Source organism: Mugil cephalus, chromosome 17 (genome assembly GCF_022458985.1).
Source record: "Mugil cephalus isolate CIBA_MC_2020 chromosome 17, CIBA_Mcephalus_1.1, whole genome shotgun sequence".
Lineage (NCBI taxonomy): Eukaryota > Metazoa > Chordata > Actinopteri > Mugiliformes > Mugilidae > Mugil > Mugil cephalus.
This window is the reverse complement of record NC_061786.1, coordinates 8215726-8235653: the sequence shown is the minus strand read 5'-3', so window position 1 is coordinate 8235653 and position 19928 is coordinate 8215726. Positions and strand designations below refer to the sequence as shown.

Here is a 19928-nt window from a genome sequence, read left to right as displayed (position 1 = left end):
TAATGCATCTCTAGTACACTTGTATTATGAACAGGTTCAGACGAGGAAGTGAACCTGTCTGGTGGTTGCAGCCTTAGGAAAACTCCACGGTCCAGACCAGATGTTGCTCAGGTCTGTTTGTGCCATCTGTTAACACACGCCCATTGACTGGCTCCGTAAAGTAACTCACGAGCCAGCTGACCGAGCACATCAAAGATGTAGTTTAATTAAAGGTAAGATTTACAGTTACTGGAGAAATGTTTAGAAATCAAACACAGCCGGTGGACTGTAGACTGTGACACATAAAACATTCGGGATTCATCAAGAGATTAACATGACCTTATGACAATTGGCAGGAAGAGAATGGATGTTATGCAAGTGTATTACAGAGAGCAATAATAATTCCTGCCCACTATTAAAAGTGTAAGCCTTTGACCTCTGCTTGAATAGTTCTAACATTTGACCTTTAACCAGGGATATCAAAGCACTCACCAGCTCAGCAATGCAGCAGACTACCATTACCTCGGCACAAATGTGTACACACAAAACAAATCCAAGAATAAAAACTGCAGCACTATGACCACAAAATCATACACTCTCTGTTGTTTGTCTGATCTGGGCCTTTTAAAGTGGCTGAGCAGCTGTCTGTGACAGGGAGAACCCAGTGGAAAGACTGAAATCATCAACTCAGCAGCCAGCGGACCAAAAGACTGCACAAGGGATAAAATACGCACTCAGTGACTGGACTATTTGTGGAGGACTGACAGTTATTCATTTATCGTTTGTACTTTTTAGAGTAATGAGAGTTTCTAATTAACATTACTGATTAAAATGCATTTTCTCCAAAGACACTAATTTGAGTAGGGAAGATGTTCTGGGAAAAGATTTGACTCACATAGCTAACAAATATATATTATGAAGCAACCTAGTGAAGAGAGGCAGAGGCTGCAGCTGCATTAGCTATGAGGATATCAAACCGCTCTTTGATGCCAGCAGAAACTGAATTATCTCGTTGTCTTGTTGCTGTGTATTTCAGCATCAGCTAATTTTTCTGGCACTGGTTACACTCCTAGAAATTCAGTGTGTGTCTTCCACTAGCAATTGAGGGATAAATATAGTTTTGTTGAACAATAAGATTGGCCAACAAGTAACGGGCTACAGTGGTGGATTCTTGTTTTTCTTGTTTTACGGTTTATTGAATTTATGTATTTTTTTAGAATTCTAGTTCAACAGTTTATCATCTCAAAATCTAATCTGATCTGATCTAATGTAATCAGCTAACTAAAATTGTTCCATAACTGAATATGATGCTGTGTTTCATACTTGGCTTTGCGTTGATCACCACTTTCTCCCCCGAATGAGGGGCTGAGTAGCGGCTCTGGTCGGCCATGTCCTCACTGGATCCAAACTCGAGCACCTCCACAAAGTTCAATGGTACACTCCACTTTAGCAGGAACTTCTGGTCTGGAGCATTCCCACTCCCACTCCCACTGCCATCCTGACATCTGAAAGGGAAAAAGGGGATTAAAATTCGGCGACTAAGTGTCTCTGGTTCACATTGCTAGCGCATTGTGTGGGAATGGGATATGAGCAAGATGTGAAGGTATGAAAATAAATATTTGTGTGGAGATGGCATGTCCGAAAAACAAAAGGAGATTAATGACATGAATGGAATGGAGGGCAACACATTTTTGCACAAGTCAGTGCAGATTTCCCCTAAGGCCGCGTGTGGTGACCAACATGTTACAATTACAGGACAGAAGCTGAAAAGCCAAGGAATGGGATCCATCACTCTTGGTTAAATAGCAAACCACAGTGAGTATGTACGGTCCAAACCCAGACACTCACTGTGGTCAAAAGTCAGCCCAAGGACATCAGCAACATGCAGTGTTTACAATTTCAGTTAATTTCAGTTTAGTTCACTTTAAGACTTTAAGACTTCCCCCTCGTTTTGGGCCAACAAGACCTCAACAAACTATACACACAACAATTAGATTCTAAAATTGTAAAACACTACAGAGATTATAGGATATGGCACCCAATTACAGGACAAGGTGCAAATTAAAGAAGAGATTCAGAACAGGTCTGGCTTGTGGTCACTCTTACCGGATGTTGGGCGTGGCGCACATGAGCACGTCGTTGAGCAGGAAGAGGCGTCGCTCCTTGGTTTTGATGATTTCACCGCGCTCGTTGTAAACTGTCTCCACCATGTCGTCTGAGCGGATCAGGTAGCGGCTGCCATTACTCAGAAGCTAAAGGGAAGGAATGATAAATCAGAGTAGTACATGTAGAGTAGAGGTTTGGATCTCTGAGTAAAGCTCATTGTTAACAATACCCAGCACAGGCAGGGAATGTAGACCAATAAAAACTAAGAGTACCCAGATTCCATAAGGCTTTATTGGCTCATCTCACGCTGTCTTCTTCCACGTAATAGAATATATATATTATAAGGCTCAATGCACTATAATGCCTCTCAGGAATTAAACGCTATGGAGAACAAAACTCATCTGCCCTATGAACAGTATCATGTAAACTTGCTTCTGCACAGTGTGGGTGGCTGCAGACACACAAATAATTATACCTTGGGGAAAACTGGTGTTGTGCGCACATGTTGTGCTAAGCCATGCGCTAAAAATATGGCATTCAGTCAGGAGAATACTTGGTATAAATTATGAGGTTCAAGTGCCTGATGACCGCCCACACTGGGACAGAGACAAATGCCACGGCGTATATGCTAAAAGAGTGAAGCCTAAAATACGTACAGTGGTGAGCTGGGGTAGAACACAGTGCAGTAAAATGTCATACAAAATCACATGAAAAACTGGATAATGCAAGAAAACTGATTCATTCCAGCATTGAATTATTCAAACTAAAAAAAAAAAAGATGTCATGGAACCTAAAATAAGTGGGCAGACCTTGTTGAGGTAGCGTTCGTTCATAGCTTTTGCGATGTGACGGATCTCACAGCGCTGGTCGGCTTCCCTCTTCTTTTCATTGAGCTTCTCAGCCAGAGTCTCCAGCTCGGTCAGGGCCATCTGCAGAGGCAGACGGTCTGCATGGCCTACTGGAGTGTTCTTCAGCATGTCCTGGTGAGGAAGACAGAAGTCAAAAATTAGTCTGCCATTTTTTAGATTATTCCACCTTAATTCAACGGTTAACGGAATAAAAACAGCACCCCCTCAGCTCTGACTGAATATGTATCAGCACTCATCCATTTTTCTATACATACAAATATATAAAAGAAGATTTAGGCACTAATTTAGACTCTCTATCATATTATCATGACCTATAAACCTAATGTGATTGGTATATGAAAGCATTAAAGTATGTGTGCTTAAAAAAGAAACCACTCCAGTGTCCTATTTTCTGACTCTAGAAGCGCAGCAAAAAATAAATGTGTCAGGAAAAGGAAAGGGGAATTAAAAGAGATGAGGAAACCATGTCCCTCCAGAGCAATTCCCTTGCTCTCAAGGTTAGGCTTTGAAAAACAAAGTGCCTTGATTCATGAGTATGATGCTCCCTCTGCTGGTGAGGTTGAGCACGACAGCAACTACTGCAAAGGTTAAAATCAGAGCTCATTATACCTGAAGGAGCAAAATGAACTGTGGGAATCTCTGGATGGGTTTCATCATCAGTCCATACAAAGTTATTCGGTCACTGCTGGTCTCCTGGCGATGCTGCAGGAAGAGAGGAGATGGGCTAAATTGTAGCGATAAATCAGTCTAAATGTTTACTTTTTGGTGACAAACACAATAAATATAATCTTCCCATGAAAAAAACAAGCAAATAATACAACATCCATTAAACTATTTCCAAATTAAGATTTTGCATTTGTGCGTTTCTCTCAAACCTTGAGGAATTCCAGGAAGCCAGGTTTGGAGGCGCACGTCTTCCTTACCACTGCCATCGCAGTGCTGAAGTTGTTCACATACTCACTGTAGGCATCCAGCACCATGGACTTTGAAAACTGTGGAACAAAACACGTTTAAACACATGCAGGGATATCATGTATTTCATCAGTTTTAAATGTGTTGGAACGCACAGACAAAGTGGTGTCAGGTCTGGTGACAGCTGCAGCACCATAACTCAAAGGATCAGCTGGAGAACGTTGTGCTAACTGGGTAATGGCTAACAACCATTGTCTGTATTGTCATCTTTGGGGTTTGTGTTTCTGATCCATTACTGATGAATTTGTGGGTAGAAACTTCTAAAGGTTCATCATTGGGCTTTAAAAGTAAGAGCAAATTGTCTGATTAATTCTCTAAGATCTAAACTATCCTCATTTCCAATTCTGTGTGTGTGTTTGAACCCCCCACTATGACTCTATGACTATGAGTACCATGTATTTATTTGCATCCCCAAAATTTTTACCAAAGATTGGTGTGTGGCTGTCTAATAAGTCTCTGTATTCTCTAAGTAAACAAAGTGCCTTAATGATAATACAGTTTTAGTTTAAACTAAAAACCTGAAGTTTTCTTATTTGAATTGTGCAATATTAGATGGCAGTGAGAAAAGACATGGGATCACTGCTCCTCTGAGGGCAAGAGTTGAAACACAAGGAAGTGTCAAAGAGGAGCCCTTTTGTTCTTGACTCATCATTGCTAAACAGTCGATGACAAGAGCATCAAGTAGATTCTACAAAGAGCAGCTTTCAGTACTGTCAGACACAACGGTGATGAAGTAAGTAATGTTTAATATGTTGGTGTCGTTTTCTTTTAATTAGAGTCTCTGCTTACCGACGCCACAAAAACATCTCCAATCATCTCCAGGCTGTCCCACTCAGCCACGCGGCTGGCCAGGGCAATCTGGAAAAGGAAGTGGCACTGCAGGATCTCACGCACACGATAGAAGGTCATCTTCAGTTTCCTGTCGCTCAGCAGCCTCGGTTCGATCTGGGACAGGGGCTTCTCATATTGCTGAGAAAAGAGACAGTTGGACCTGTAATAACACTTTCTAAATGAATTTAACAGTCACTGCGGCTGTAATTGCATACCTCTAATATCCTCTTGAGTGCATCAAGATAGTTCTTCTCACTTTCCAGTATTGACGCCAATATGCATCGTCTCACAAGCTGTAGAGGAAAAATACCAAACCGTAAGCCCTTAGACGTTTAGCGTGCTTTCCTTTCAAGGAAACTGGGATAAAAGTTGAAAGGTATGATCAGTACCTGTTGCTGTGAGAGACCCTCTGGTTCTGGACACAGCACCGGCTCGACATTGAAACAGTCCACCTCAATGAAGAGTTCAGATTCCTCATCCTCAAAACAGGCCGACTTCCTCTCTGAAAGATTACAGTGTTTTTTTCATTTTTTTATCATCGAAGATGCAAAAACTGGTGATGTGCAAGTTAACAACATGCTCACATTTATCAAATAGTTCAGTTTATATAAGGGTCAAAGACGAGACATGTCAATTCTGGTGTCCGAGGCATATTTATAATAGTAAAAATAAATAAAAACATTTAAAAAGTACAATTTGTTACTCAATTCTCCCCACTTTACTTGCTAATGTGAGTATTTACTGTAAGAAATGAAGATTTAAGGACCTATTTAGCTCAAAAGTACAAAACTGTCCTTCCTAGATAACGTCAAGGCTAAAAATCTAAGTACAAAATTAAGCTAAAAATGTCAAAAATCTTAATAAAAACATTAATGATACACTGAGGCATAACTGATCAACTAAGGAAGGCAGTGTTGAAGGCAAGCGGTCTGTTAAGGAAACATACCGTGACAAAATGACTTGGTTTTGATGAAAGAGCGTCCCTTCTTCACTGCAGCTTTGGTTTTCTCAAGCCCGTCTTTGGTCCCTTCCTTCGCTGCCTTCACCAGCTTTTGCATCTTTGATTCAAAAAAATCAAGTCAGGTTATCTGTGTCGCAGCTGCAAAGGTGAATTTCAGTTGACTTTGTCTAGACTCAGGGCTAAAAGGTTACACAGGACAGGAGATGTGTTAGAGTACGGATGATGTTACACAGCAGATTATGTCATACAGGACAGGAGAGCGGGGCCGACCAAAGAATGACAGTAACTGGGACATCAGCTAAAGGTAACGTGGTGCTTACATACCTACAAAATATTATTTATCATATTGAATAGCTTAAATAACACAAGTTGTTTTATTTTCATTACGCATCTCTGTGCAGTATTGACAGATGTTTCAACTACTCGTAATGTCAAATAAGAACTCCGCTGCTGGTGTCTCAGTTTACTGCAGAATATACCCTTCGCTTTACAGCCTCCTCAGATGCATTAACATACAACAAGACGAGTAAATGCAGCAGACAGGGAGGCAAATGAACTGCTTGCAAATCCATCACCAGCGCAACCACCACAAGTCATTCACATCAGAGCAGGATGAAGGTACCGAGTCAGTGACGAGACGCCCCAGGGTGGAGTTAGCCAGGCTGAGAGTGAAGGGTTGGGACTACTTTATCTAGCACAGACAAATGAGATGAGCCTCAGGTAGTTTACCTTCTGCTCGTGTTTCTGTTTTAGCTGATGCAGCTCTACCGTTCCCACTGTATTTGCCATTAGATCTTTCATCTTTTTCTCATAGTGTTCTTTCAAGCGTGTCAGATCTTGAGAGAGCTAAACAAAAGCAAAGCAAGCGTTACTGGTCATGGTTTTGGAATGAGGTTGCACCTCAGAGTCCCAGCAAACTCGCTTTAATCTCTATATTGTTAGACTCCTGACTTGTTTTTCTCATCAAAAAGATGCCTCTTTGTCTAGACACTTGAAACTCCCATCAGGGTACGAACAAAAACACCTCCTTGATCTGATGTGTGTGGGTACTTGTTTCCTTTTTTTTGCCACTGAAATGAGGCAAAATGGTTGCACTTGTTGTGCAATCCACTCCAGACGTGGACAATTAATATTAAGGTCTGTTTCAAATAAAAAGTAAAGGTTTCAGACAAATGTCCTCAAATACATCACGGTATACCTTTTTGTTTTTATGCAAATTTAACAATACATGCTTTAAAGTTAAATATGCTACTATCGACAATGTAAATGTACATCAACTCCACACATAACATGTACAAAATTCAATGCAAAAGAAAACTAAAACAGTCTATTTTCAGATTTGGGAATATTTTACCTATTTACTATTATTAATTAATAAGTTAGCCTAAAAAAGTATGTACCTGTTAGGACCTGAAACATGCAAGCACTTAACAATATATCGACACAGGACTTGATTATTGTCTGGGAAATGGGAAGGTAATGGTGATACATACATGGGTCTTCCTCTGGGGGGGCTTCCCTCTCATGAAGGCGTGGGGCAGGCCGTTCTCAGGGCGACCCTCCCCGTCGCTGGCCTCGTCGTAGCTTTCAAACTCACTAGAGCTCCAGCCATTGTCGAGGGAGCTGTTGCAGCCGCCCTCCTCACCGAACTCCACGTCATCATAGATCATCTCATCAGGATCTGTGTGAGCAGAAAAACGAGTTTAGAATCATTACAGCTTGGCTGCACGCTTGAATTCAATTACTGCAGGGTTGTTCTGTTGAAACCTGGCAGTGCAACTTATATTTGGACTTGAATGATGTGCTCATATGCAGATAAACACAACTAGAAGAAAATGAAACCAATCAGAATAGACTTTTTAAAGCTTGTTATGATTATTTTTTGTAATTTTCACTGTCACAGCTCTGAGTGTTAACACAAAAACTGAATCAGATTCAATAAAAGTGGGATGTTTCCAAAGAAAAAAAAAAATTAAAACAGGAAATAATAACTGAAATGAAAGAGTAAGGCAATATTTTACATCAATGTGGAATTAAATAAAAAGGCAAACAGGGTTTTGAAGCAAACAGCAACACACAAACTAAGACTAGAATCAAAACTGACCAACGGTTTGGCAAAAGACAGGAAGTCTAAAGATGAATGTCTTCAATCACAGAGTGAAAGAGAAAGTCCACAAACCTGTGTTGGAGTCCGAGTTATCTCTGGGCACGTCATCGTAAATCACCTCATCTGGATCTGAAGCACACAAGACACATCCACAACAAACGAATGCGTGATTTCTCACATCACACGGCCAGAACGTTCACACAGCGGTCGGGATGTAACGGGCTTCTACATGAAAGGCGCATACAGTGGAAGGGTCCGCTTCCTCAAAAGAACAGGGAAGGAAACGTCTGACAATTCAGTTGTGTCAAAAGAAAATAAAAGGAGATAATGGCACCCTGAAGGCATGCGCACTGGACATGTGTAGAGGCCAAGGACAGAGAACTGAAAGAAAAGAAGGTCTGCATGGAAAGTTTAGTTGAAGACGTCACCCCTTACTTTCCATCCATGCAGTGTTGGCCGGATCCGATGCCCATTTCGCCAAAGCATCCTCTTCTCTGATCGCTGGGTACTCCTCACTGAAGACGCTTGATAAAAGAACAAAAAAAATTATGTTTTCCAATACGTATGGACACTGTCATAAAATAAAGAAGCCATGAAATAACAACTAATAAGCTAATAACATTCTTGTATATTAATAGAGTAATAGTGATGTATGCATTATGACAGAAAGCAGCAGCCATTAATAAAATATCACACCTGAGTGGTATACTTTCCATGACTCTCTTAAGACACACAGATACACGACTGATTGCCCTTGACTTGCTCTGCTTGTGAAAAATATGACTCACCTGTCCACAGAGGCGCAGCCAGTCCCGACCACCGTCCCTGAAAGAGGAACAAGAAAAACCTTAGTCATAGGAGACCTCTAACACTAGCCATGTTCTTGCCCCACAGTTCTCATGATCCACACATAGAGGCAATGGGTTGAGATTTTTTTTTTTTTTTAAATAAATACACATGACTAATAGTGCACCGAATATTTTTTAAGAAACATCTATATCAAGTAAAACAAAAATTCTAAAATTTTAATACTTCTTACAGGAACCACCAGGTGTCGCTCATGATTTCGCTGTCTGTGCATGGTTGACACAAGACATCTTTTTTTTATTTTTATTTTTTTTTTATTGGAAATGTTCCTCCATAAATTACACATGACACTTGTCCCTAATTTAAAATTCCACCCGCAACCTTGTGTTTTCCAAGGAACATGTCACGGCAAAAGCGATAACTGCAGCAAAATGTTCTTCCTGTGTGTCACGGCCAAAAGACTTGACAGATGAAAACTAAAAGGTGGTAATAACTTTCAATCGCACAACACACACTTCTACGACTATCTGAAATATTTAACTAAAAACCTCTGGGTATTTAATACGGTGTGACCTTGGTCAGATAATAACAGTGCAATCAGGCCGCTGAGACTGCCAGGCCACAGGCTGGGACTCAGCTACTGCACGATTTTAGGGAAACCGGAAAATCCTCACAGTCAGCACAGATCTTTGGGGAGGGCTAAATTTAGTCCCCACTTCCTTGTGGCAAGGCTTTAGGAAAAACAAGAGAAAGAAGAAAGGACGGGAGATACACGCAGCTGAGACAGCGTTTACGTGTCATAGCTTTGTATCTGTAGATCTGAGAGCTGTGAAACAGGAAAGGATGAATCTCACTGAAACAACAAACACAATTTCGCTTATGTTTGTGCAGATGTTTCAAAATAAAACTAGATTAACATGTAACTCATTATTATTCATTCTCATTTCATGAATCTTCATTTAGTATTTTCAGGGTTTCCCCCTGTTGCCAGCTCTACTTTACCATCGTCTTCCGTGGAGAGATGTCGGAAGACGACTGGGGTGGTGTACGCTGGTGTGATGAGAGGCACCCCCGAGGGGGTTGCATAGCCGCATGGCACCGGCACTGAGTATCCAGAGCTGATGTCAACAGGGCTGGTGTGGATATCCTGGCCTTCTCCCTCCTGTTCTTTGGGCTCCACCGGTGAGGGAGCGGAAGAGGAGGGCCCGGGCTGCTGCTCCGGCTGCTCCGGCTGCATTGGAGAGATGTCAATCACAGAGTAGGGGTTGACTTTGGAGGAGGTTCTGGGGGCGGCCGGCGGAGGCTGAGGGTCACCGGTGGGTTCATTCTGGCCTTCCCCGCCTGATGAGGGAAAGAAGATACACTAAATATTTACAGATACAATTACATTTAGAAGAATTGCACAAATCCCATAAAAACTGAACACGACAGTTAATTACACAGTGATTCATTTAATCAGTACTTTATTTGAAAGACTTCAGTGGTCTTCAGAGTCCCTTTTAAGTTTAATTTTATTTGTTGTTATTCTCTAAGAAGCTTGTCAACTTTAATTTCATGGGATCCACAAAACATCAACAGATATAAAACTCGTGTATAAAGTATTTTGTTCTAAAATACTGGCCTGTTGCTTACGTGGGCTACTAGGGAGACTATCATGTACTACAAAATGAGCTGCACTGGTGTCCCACCTCAAAAATGACTACAATCTCTCTGTTTTAGTCAGCTGAAAACTCTATTTGAGACTTATATAACAATAATATATATATAGTAGATATAATACGCTCACAGATTCAGATTTGATTTAGGATGAGTAATGAAAATAAATAACAAATGTGAATCAGGGGACTTAAGTGTATGAACACATTAATCTATGGTCCCGCCTAGAACAAATACACAAGGCGTATCCATGTGACTCTTAGATGGGCAAATGCTGCAAAGAGCAGTGACGACCTCTTCTCATTACAATACTAGGGAATGAGCGAGTGAGAATAAACAGAGGTAAACCCTGTCTGCTGCTGCTGCTGCTGCTGTCAAGACTTTCAGTGATAAAAGCCAGACAATCTCCAGCAGCAGGCAGCCAGAGATACAAGGTGTCATGAGAGAGACAGACTGCCCCGCTCTAGTGTGACATGAAGGAGCTGGATCAGGGCCAGATAATGCATACAGAACATGACAGGAGAATGCGGAGAATGTTTTGAGCACGACCCTAAAACAAGACACGATTTCAAGGCATTTTGTGCAGTTAAATAATTCGCGGGCACAACTGTAGCACATAGGATTAAAATGGGCTCACTCGTCTAGAGTTACAATAAAAGTTAGGGTTGCAAACCTGTTGTTCCAGGATCTGTCTCCGTGCCATCGTCAAGAGGTGGGGGTGGAGGTGGAGGTGGCGGTAAATCTGCCTCCCTGTCATCAGGCTCCTCGACAGCAGATGTCTCCTCTGCTTTAGCCGTCGCCCCACCTGCTGACGTGGATCTGCTCGTGGCAACTGTTCCGTCTGCCGGTAATGGAGCTGCGTCGGATTTGGAGGACGGTGCCGCGGAGTCCGGGACGGGGAGAAGGCCCTCGGGGTAGCTGGCGACAGGGTCGTCCTGGCTCTGATCCTCGCCGCTGGGTGCCAGAGGAGATGGAGGTGCAGGGAGCGGGCAATCAGCCTCGAGGATGTCGTCACCGCTGTCGTCAAATTCGAAGGCTTCTCCCTCATCTCCATCTGCAAATGAGACGCCGTCCGCCAACACTGGAGAGAAAAGTTTAAGAAGTGTATTACTGATCCAGAGGATATCACATAAAAGAGACTGTGGTATAATTCCATACGGATCCATTTACGGTGTCATTCCAAGACAGAAAACCCTTCAATAAAACATCTCCACAAGAATAAATTTGTCAGTTATTGAATTTACTAGTTTAGACAAAGGATGATGTCATACACACTCACTTGCTAGGTCATTAGGTACATTAGCAACTGAAAGAAAACAGTCATACACTGAATCTTAGCTTCATGAAGGTTTCAGTGTTTGTTTAAAATAACTGAGAGAGCTGTTGATACATCTGTGTTTTTATGATGGAGACTGTACTTTGTTTGGCTATTAGACTGCTACATAGTTCCAACTGTATCGTGTTATACCGACATGTTTCCATTATTGTGAAAACACCATTTTCAGTCTCAGGACGCCAAGGACCCCAAACTGATGAGAGATTAAGTAGGGACCCCCTACCTAATATATTAATCTCGGCCTAGTGCTATTGATAAATACACATCATTATCATTCTGCATTCAATATTAAGCTACTCAAATAATACACATGTTCAAATATTCATTTCAAACATGTGCAACAGTAGGGTGGCCATGCAACTGCCATAAACACACCTAACTGGTGTGTGTTTGTATGTTTGTGTGCGTGTAATTGAGAGATGAAGAAACAAAAAGAAACATGCCTTTACTAAAATATGTTGGATTCATGTTAATGTGTATTGAAAGAAATTTAAATTTAAAAAAATATATCAAAAATGTCTAATCAACCAAAGACATATTACAATGCATTCATTTTTACTAGCGTACCTAATGTTTTGGCAAATGAGTGCAGTTATTTCTTCTGCGAATCGTATCTCAATTTAATTTCCAGAAATTTTAATTTGTAGCTTTTGCAATCTACTGTATACAATATGCAGTATATAAGACCATTGTATTAAAAAAGACCACACAAGTTTAGGCTCATAAGACTAACAAAATGCGTAACTACTTGATAACATAAATTGTAATCATGCCACACTGTAAGATTTTAGTTAAATTTAAGTAGGGTTTAACACAGGACTACAGAGACACTGTGGGTGGCAGTTTGAGTCCACGGCCTGTTAAAAGTAAAAGGCTGTGCCACATATAGACTTATAATTATAGACGGGGTCTACGACAGCACTATGTTTTCTTACAGATGTTTCTTCTTGCAGCAAAGCATCACGTCAGCTGCTTTGCTTTACACCGATGCAAACTGGGGCAGAACTGGAAGATAGAGTGAGCGTTCAAAGGCATCACATTCATACCAGAGTGCTCGCTTGGCAGTAGACAGGAAGGGAACAACAAATATCTCTCCAGTTTCCACACTGCAATTAGGCCAGCAGGAAAGAGAGCTGTTACTCCCTTCAGTGAGTAGTGCAGCCTGAGTTTATGCATTATTTCTAATCTGGTGGAAAAAAAAAAGGGCTCAGTGAAACTCAAGAGAAAAAGAAAAGTAAGAGGGAGTAAAAGGATTAGGGATGCATCTGCTCAACTTGGAAATGCAAGATTTTGTGCTTTGTTTTTTTAGAGGTGCAGCGGAAGAAAAAAACTTGTGAAACTTTAAGTGTTTAAAAATCACTGAATTAACTGTGTTGTAACTGTGTTTGAAAACATCAGGTAATAATTTAAACTGGGGTGACAGGGACTTTCATTGTCCTCCTTTTCCTGAACACTGGATGATTTCTGGTTCTTGGAATCTCTCAGTCAAAACAATAACAGAAGATATACTCGATGAGTTTGTGAAGTGGCGTGGGATCAGGGGAGTTGTTTTTTTTATACCGCTTTTGCCGATTAACATCTATCTGACTCAGGCAGAAATCATGTTTATCAACGAGGAAAAGCCACAACGGCCACAAGTGATGTTAGTCAAAGGTGAAACTCTTTATCTCAACCATTACACCGTGATGGATCACATTGAATAAAATGCAACTGTGAAATTTCCCATTTTGGGATTAATAAAGCATCTATCTATCTATCTATCTATCTATCTATCTATGTACTCGTAACATTTTGGGGGTCTTCGTAAGGACATTGGAGAATGCTCTTCACAGTGTTGCTCACAAATACCACAGATTCGGTGTGAGAACTTTGCTGCGTAGTCATAGCTTGGCTGTATCAACTTACAGTCTAAAGTCTTATCCCAGTCACGATCTTATCTCAGTCGCTCACATCCTGACGGTGCTCGGAAGAATACAAAACAAAAAAACACACACGACACGCCGAAATAGCTCAGTTGGGAGAGCGTTAGACTGAAGATCTAAAGGTCCCTGGTTCGATCCCGGGTTTCGGCATTTTGAGCTGTCTAAACCTGTGTTTACGTCCCACAATTGACTCCAAAGCTTTCCCATACAGACACTGGAAACACTCTTCATCTGGTCTTCTGTCTGTCTAGTTTATTTCCAACACTTTACTTAAAAACAGGCATTTCTTTCATCAGTTTCATTTCAGCTGATATGTTATTCTTTCCCTGCAATTAGCCTCAAATTAACCGTGTTCACTGTTGTAACACGTGGCGTTCCAGGTCTCTGCTGTCCACTAGCTGACCAAGTAAATTCTAAACTCAGAGGAAACCCCCTGGAGCAAACACAGTGACTTTGAAGTCACGGCTCTAAATCACGAGTACTGTTCCCTGAGTCTCTGGCAGGTAGTCATTTCACCTTGTCGGTGTTTGAGAGAGAACCGTCTGTGACTAATGCTCTGGGTCACCACCGTGACCCTGCGTCCATCTGCACCCATGACTGAAGGAGCAAGAAAAGAAAAGGTGCAAACCTGGAAACAGAGATGCTATCCGTCTGTTTCCATCTGTGCAATAATGAATGGTGTGGGACGCAGGGATAAGGCACGGGCAGCTTACTAATGGTCTAGGGAAATTCCAGGAAAGCTGCATGTATAATGATATGTTAATAAGTGCCCTAATATGCACTCCGGTGCCCTCGTTGTAGTGTCAATGTGAAACATGACTACGCCACAATGGGGGAGGACTTCATTTGATTGGATTCTGCCGGACCATGTCAATTCAATAGTACATTTGCAGCTTTGGGTAGAGCAGTTCATTGATAATTGGTTGTATGGGTATGCAGGCCTGCAGCTTAATGACAGACACAAACACACAAAACCACTTGTGATTCAACCTTATAATGTGCTTCTGTGTGGCAACACTAATCTGTAAAGTAAAAAGGTATCTTCCCTTCGCTTTCTAGTCTTTCGAGAATGTTAAGTAAAAGGAATATGCATGCAAATGTTACACACAGACTAAATGAGGTGCTCATTGTCAATTCATAATGACAATATGGACAGTGTTCTAAGGCCCTATCTCCACTCTGCTGCATAATGGTCAGCTCAGATGAGTCACCGGGTTACAATTCGCTTCTGCATCGCCCTGGCAACAATGCGAGTTACTGGCCAGATCGAGACGAAGCATTTCTCTGGCCTGCGTCTATCCCCCGGAGGCTGTGTTTCTATGCGTGTCCATGTGTGTGTGTCGCTGCACCAGCATTCAACCCAATACTGAGGCACATTGTCTGGCATTCACATTTTGCCCTCCTTACTCCTTGGTTCCTCTGCCCACACAGTCCACAGTGGCATACGAGCGGAGGAGAGGAATCTGTGCTGTTTGCTCATACTGTCCAGCTTCATCAAGCCTCTGAGAACTGATCAGACCAGACTACAGAAGCTAGCAGGTGGTTTTAATGGCCTAGCTCTCTAATCCTTAAAAACAGAAAATGAAACAAATGAGAGTGCTGCAGTCTACACACTGTCTGGGTTTAAAGAAACATTTCCTCATTTTATTTAAGCGCCCGACGGTATAAAATCTTCCAATCAACTCTCTTACACCTAAACCATGAAAGCTTTTACAATGACATGATAAATGATCCATCATCTTTAAAATACCAGAACACAGACATTCTTGTTTACACTTTTTGTTTCGTAGGCCTTTGAGGATGGTAATTTCAATCCTGTATTGTGTTGCACATGTCAGAATTGACTTTCAGCTAGTTATAAAACCAAGAAAATGACAAACTGTCATAACTTAGAGGTGGAATCTGCTGAATGGTTGACAATCATGTTTGAAAAACTCTTTCTTACATTGTGTTATGTATTTTTGAAAGAGAGAATTAAAGTCCACTGTTGTTCAGACGTGGAATTTGAAAATAACAAAGTGATATCACAACACGAGTCAAAACTAGTGGCCCGTACGGGGATCGAACCCGCGACCTTGGCGTTATTAGCACCACGCTCTAACCAACTGAGCTAACCGGCCAACAACAAGCAGCTGCCCGACAGGTGTGTTTATGCAGTTTTTCAGTGGAACCAACAGATTGTACAGTGAGAATGACAAAGCTTTGTTGACTTTACTTTCAGGAGGCGGGGGAGGAAATTCTTCCACGTCCATGCTCACTGCTCTTCAGACGGCAGCATGCAGGGGATCAACTACGCCGACACACATTCCTAAAGAAGAAAAAAAAAAAGCACAAACGTCACAAAAAGCCAAAATAAGCACATCGATGCACACTGTATTTCCAAATGAATTTAGCAAAGAAGAATGTGTCCACATGCCACATGAGCATTTCTGGCATATTTAAGGCCCTTAGACCGCAAGAGCCCAACTACACTTGTTGTTCCATGTTTCTTAAACAAAGCAGTGCGCAGCAGAGGAGCATGGTTGTGTGGTCACAGTCTGGTGCCTTTTGTGTCAACATCGCAATCTGAACCAAAGCTAATTCAGACAAATGAAAGAGTGAATGAAAACAAAAGACCCCTCTACGGCGGTCGTAGGGACCGTTCACATTAGCACGTGTTTAAGGGTACACAACATTCTCATATGATAATAGTGGGTGTGTGTAATGTCATGGGTATAGAGAGGCTGTCCCACCCAGTGGAGTGGCCATTATGTGAACAAGGTGGGGGGGTTGTGTAGCTAAAACGAAATGCATTCAAAGCAGGTTCACGTTTAGATTTTAACATTTGCTCAACTTTGGTCTAATCAGAATGAGCAAATTTACTGGAGGTCTTAAAGCAACTACTTTCTCACAAGTATATTTGCATGTAGATTTTTAGATAACACATCAAATACACAGCTAAAAAAAAAAAAATCCCAGCTAAAGAGAGCTGCAACTTAAAACCCAAATTCAGGAAACAACAGGTTTCTCTTGCACCTTGTTCTCACATCATTTTGCTCTTTGGAGGTTTCTGTTTTTTATTTAGTTATTTATTTAGTTTGTTATTAGTAAGGGAGATTTAAAAAGTAATCAATTCATTGTATGCTCTAAACTGAAGATATGACAATAAATATCTTGAACCAATCTGTTTGAATATTATAGTTTCTAGGATATATAAACTATATCAAATCGAAACCTAAGCACAATATTGTGTCTATGTACAAACTTCACACTGCACCGAGGCGTAAAGGACTATTTTTAGCGTGCAGGGGTCACTGTGATATTTTGCCTTAATAGCAACATCTACTTTTGCCCGGGGGAAATGTCATTAGCATGCTGAGACAGGTGAGACCTTTAGACCTGCATGGGCATGAGATACGGCATTCCTCAGCAGCACGGGCTTTGTTTGCTGGTGTACAATTTGTGCCTAGAGGTGACAGTTTCTGTCAGCTGTCTCTGCAAAGAAAAGTTCGGCTATTTCCGGGTTTCTTCAGCAAGCTAATACCCACTAGCGCAGATAACGGAGCCATGACGTGATGCTGTAACATAAAGCAACCATTGTTGCGGTATGTGCGCCACATATTCTGTTAATGCAATCTCCACAGTTCAATTCAAGCCACAACATAAATTCACAACAGTCTTCTTCTGGCAAAGACAAATCTGTGCCACAGTAGTGCAGAAAACGGGAAGGATAAGTCATGCTGAGTCTCAAAGCTTGTTTTGTCTACAAATAATGTGAAATCATCTGCCTCTTTGTCCTCCATCGTATTCATTGGGCACAAGGCCAAACCAGAGGATGTGAACATACAGAGGCAGTGTCTGCTTCTGACAGCGCAACGGATAATAACGCTAGCGCTAACAGAGACAGGTAGCATGTACACACTCTGAGGAGATATTAGCATCAACAATAGAAATGAGCCTAAAAAGACAGACAGGGGTAGCTACTGTGTTAAGTAGCACACAGCCTGAGAAAAGTGACACGAGTATATAACAGGTAGTGGCTGCAGTTGTAAATGGGCAGGAAACATTTTGAGCAAGCGCTCGCAGCCTAGCCCTGACAGGAGCTTCAGGGTGACGCATCTTTGCCTTCAAACGCATTGTTTAAGGTTGAGGACAGCAGCAAAAGGAAGGAAGGGTGAGGAAAGGAAGTCAAATAATCAGGTGCGCTTCTCTCGAGGCACAGAGGAGAAAAAGTACATTGGGAAAAAAACATCTTGTATCTCTTCTTTGAATGACAAATATTACCTTCTCGCTCGTTTATAATAAGCATTAAGCTAACTTAGCTAGAACTGACGATTCCCCTGTGGCAGGTAAAGCAAAGACATCCGTTCACACTGTTGCTTTGAAATCAGGCAACAGATTCCTCCATTCCTCTTCTCTCCTATAATTACTCAGACTTTAGTCTTTTTACTCTTTTTACTAAATACACCTTTCCACAAATTACATCCTGCAACGCCTATTGTCTCATGTTTCTTCAAATGTGGCGAGTACCAAAGGACCCGTCTCACGCCGTGTTGTCCAACCCAACAAAAGGACCCCGTACGTTTGTAGTTCCCATCACCAGTGTGTCTATTCTGCAGCCATGATAATAGCTAAAACAAAAGTGGGAAGCTGAGTAAGTCCGTACCGAAAGGACAAACATATTCACCGCAATTAATTTATTACCGCTCTCCTAATCCGTTTAGTGCTGAATTAAAATGTTCCATATTACAGTCTAATCTGACAGCATGACTGAGGACAGAAAGGTAAAATCATCCTTATAGTTGATGACAGACTCAGCTGAGCGTGTCATTACATGCTGGGAAGGCTAAGGTGTGCTCTACAAACAGGAAAACAGTCATCTGGCTTTCTGGCGTAATGCAGACAATTTGCTCAGCTGTGTATACCTAATAACCTAAAGGACAGACAGTTTGCACTATATGCAGCAGATATGCTGTTAACAGATTCCCTTGTATGGAGGATAAACACGCAACCTACACCAATCAGTCACAACCTTTAAACCACTCGTGGTGCGTTTACATGCAGAGCTTAATCGAGCTATGCTCAAAATTCGACTTTCTCGCTACAGTCCTTGTCCCAGTTTACATGCAGCGCAAGAAAATCAAATAGATATGAATACGGCCCGATTTCCGGGTGACCTATTACGCGATATGATAAACTAGAGTCGGCGGCGGACCGGCATTTCAAACAACAACCCGACGGATAATAGTACATTTTTTAATCTTGTACGTTACGTTCGCGCTACTTCTGATGCAGGTAAGATCCGCGTTATCCCTCAGACGGCTCCGTTTCTCTTCTTCTTCTGCGACCAGCTTTCTTGGACGTTTTTGTTCCGGGGTCACACGCCAGCGCAGCGGTGGTGGAGCATGCGCATACGCATTATCCGATTGAAAACTCAGATTCAATCGCATTATCTGGGTGTCTCAATCGGACAATGAGAATCCCAATTTTAATCGGAGTAACGTGTTTACATGTCTCCTGTTATAGTCCGATTAAGGCAATAATTTGTTTTTTTCACGTGCATGTAAACGCACTGACTGACAGGAGAAGTTAATAACATTGACCATCTCGTGACGATGCAATGTTCTGCTGGGAAACTTTATGACTTGGCAGTCATGTGGATGTTACTTTGACATGTACTACCCACCTACACAACACCAGACACCCCCATGCCATAATAATGGAAACTCCTTGATGGCAGCAGCCATCTCTAGCAGAATGCAGCCTGACACAGACATACACACGATTTAGAAACAACTCAAAAAACATGAAACAGAACTAAGGTGTTGACCTGGCCTCCAGATTCACTAGATCCCAAACTGATCAAGTATCAATGGGATGATCCACAGAGGCCCCTCCCCTGTTACCAGACACCACAGGACACCCTCAGAAGACCTATATCTATTCTTTGATGAGTCACAACAGTTTTGGAGGCAAAAGGGAGACATACACAAAATTAGGATGGTGGTCATAATTTTATGCCTGATCAGTGCCTGTAAAAAAAAAAAAAAAATCTATCACTGTTTTAAGATTTATACAGATTTTTTCAATTCTAAATGAGATTTTGAGAAATTATGTAATTTAAACTTTTGTGTAATTTTGCCATAAGACAAAACCAACTTTCTCACAAACTATACGTCTCGGACGAAATCCAGTAACAATGAAACACTATTGCATTTGACAGCTAGTGAGAAAATAATGCTCTTTTAATGATACACTGCTTGCAACACCCCTGGTTTCCAACGAGGGAATATACTTCTTAAATATTCTTGATCTGCACGAATCCCCTCACCCACAACTTGAAGCAGCCAGACATAAAATGAATTGTGAGCTGCTCTACATGGAAAAGCCTGGCTTGGAGAGA

At 41.6% G+C, this 19928-nt stretch overlaps 1 protein-coding gene and 2 non-coding genes across 5 annotated transcripts in view; 1 reads left to right on the top strand and 2 right to left on the bottom strand.

Moving 5' to 3' along the window:
- Positions 1–19928, bottom strand: part of arhgef10 (Rho guanine nucleotide exchange factor (GEF) 10) — a 45683-nt gene that overhangs the window by 21533 nt on the left and 4222 nt on the right. For 2 of the 3 annotated variants that reach the window (XM_047612015.1, XM_047612016.1), the window contains exons 2-18: positions 15762–15854; positions 10962–11369; positions 9635–9973; positions 8614–8650; positions 8261–8349; positions 7898–7954; positions 7212–7399; positions 6448–6564; positions 5704–5815; positions 5147–5259; positions 4973–5050; positions 4716–4895; positions 3830–3946; positions 3564–3656; positions 2895–3065; positions 2086–2231; positions 1303–1484 (exon numbers count right to left, since the gene is read on the bottom strand). In XM_047612015.1, the coding sequence (XP_047467971.1) occupies positions 1303–1484; positions 2086–2231; positions 2895–3065; positions 3564–3656; positions 3830–3946; positions 4716–4895; positions 4973–5050; positions 5147–5259; positions 5704–5815; positions 6448–6564; positions 7212–7399; positions 7898–7954; positions 8261–8349; positions 8614–8650; positions 9635–9973; positions 10962–11369; positions 15762–15798 (2464 nt within the window). In that variant the 5' untranslated portion in view covers positions 15799–15854. The remainder of the gene's footprint in view (positions 1–1302; positions 1485–2085; positions 2232–2894; positions 3066–3563; positions 3657–3829; positions 3947–4715; positions 4896–4972; positions 5051–5146; positions 5260–5703; positions 5816–6447; positions 6565–7211; positions 7400–7897; positions 7955–8260; positions 8350–8613; positions 8651–9634; positions 9974–10961; positions 11370–15761; positions 15855–19928) is intronic. The other variant, XM_047612017.1, reaches the window with a different exon arrangement.
- On the top strand, positions 13624–13696 carry trnaf-gaa. Its single transcript has one exon. It is a non-coding gene; the product is annotated as a tRNA-Phe (tRNA).
- trnai-aau lies at positions 15593–15666 on the bottom strand. The gene has a single exon. It is a non-coding gene; the product is annotated as a tRNA-Ile (tRNA).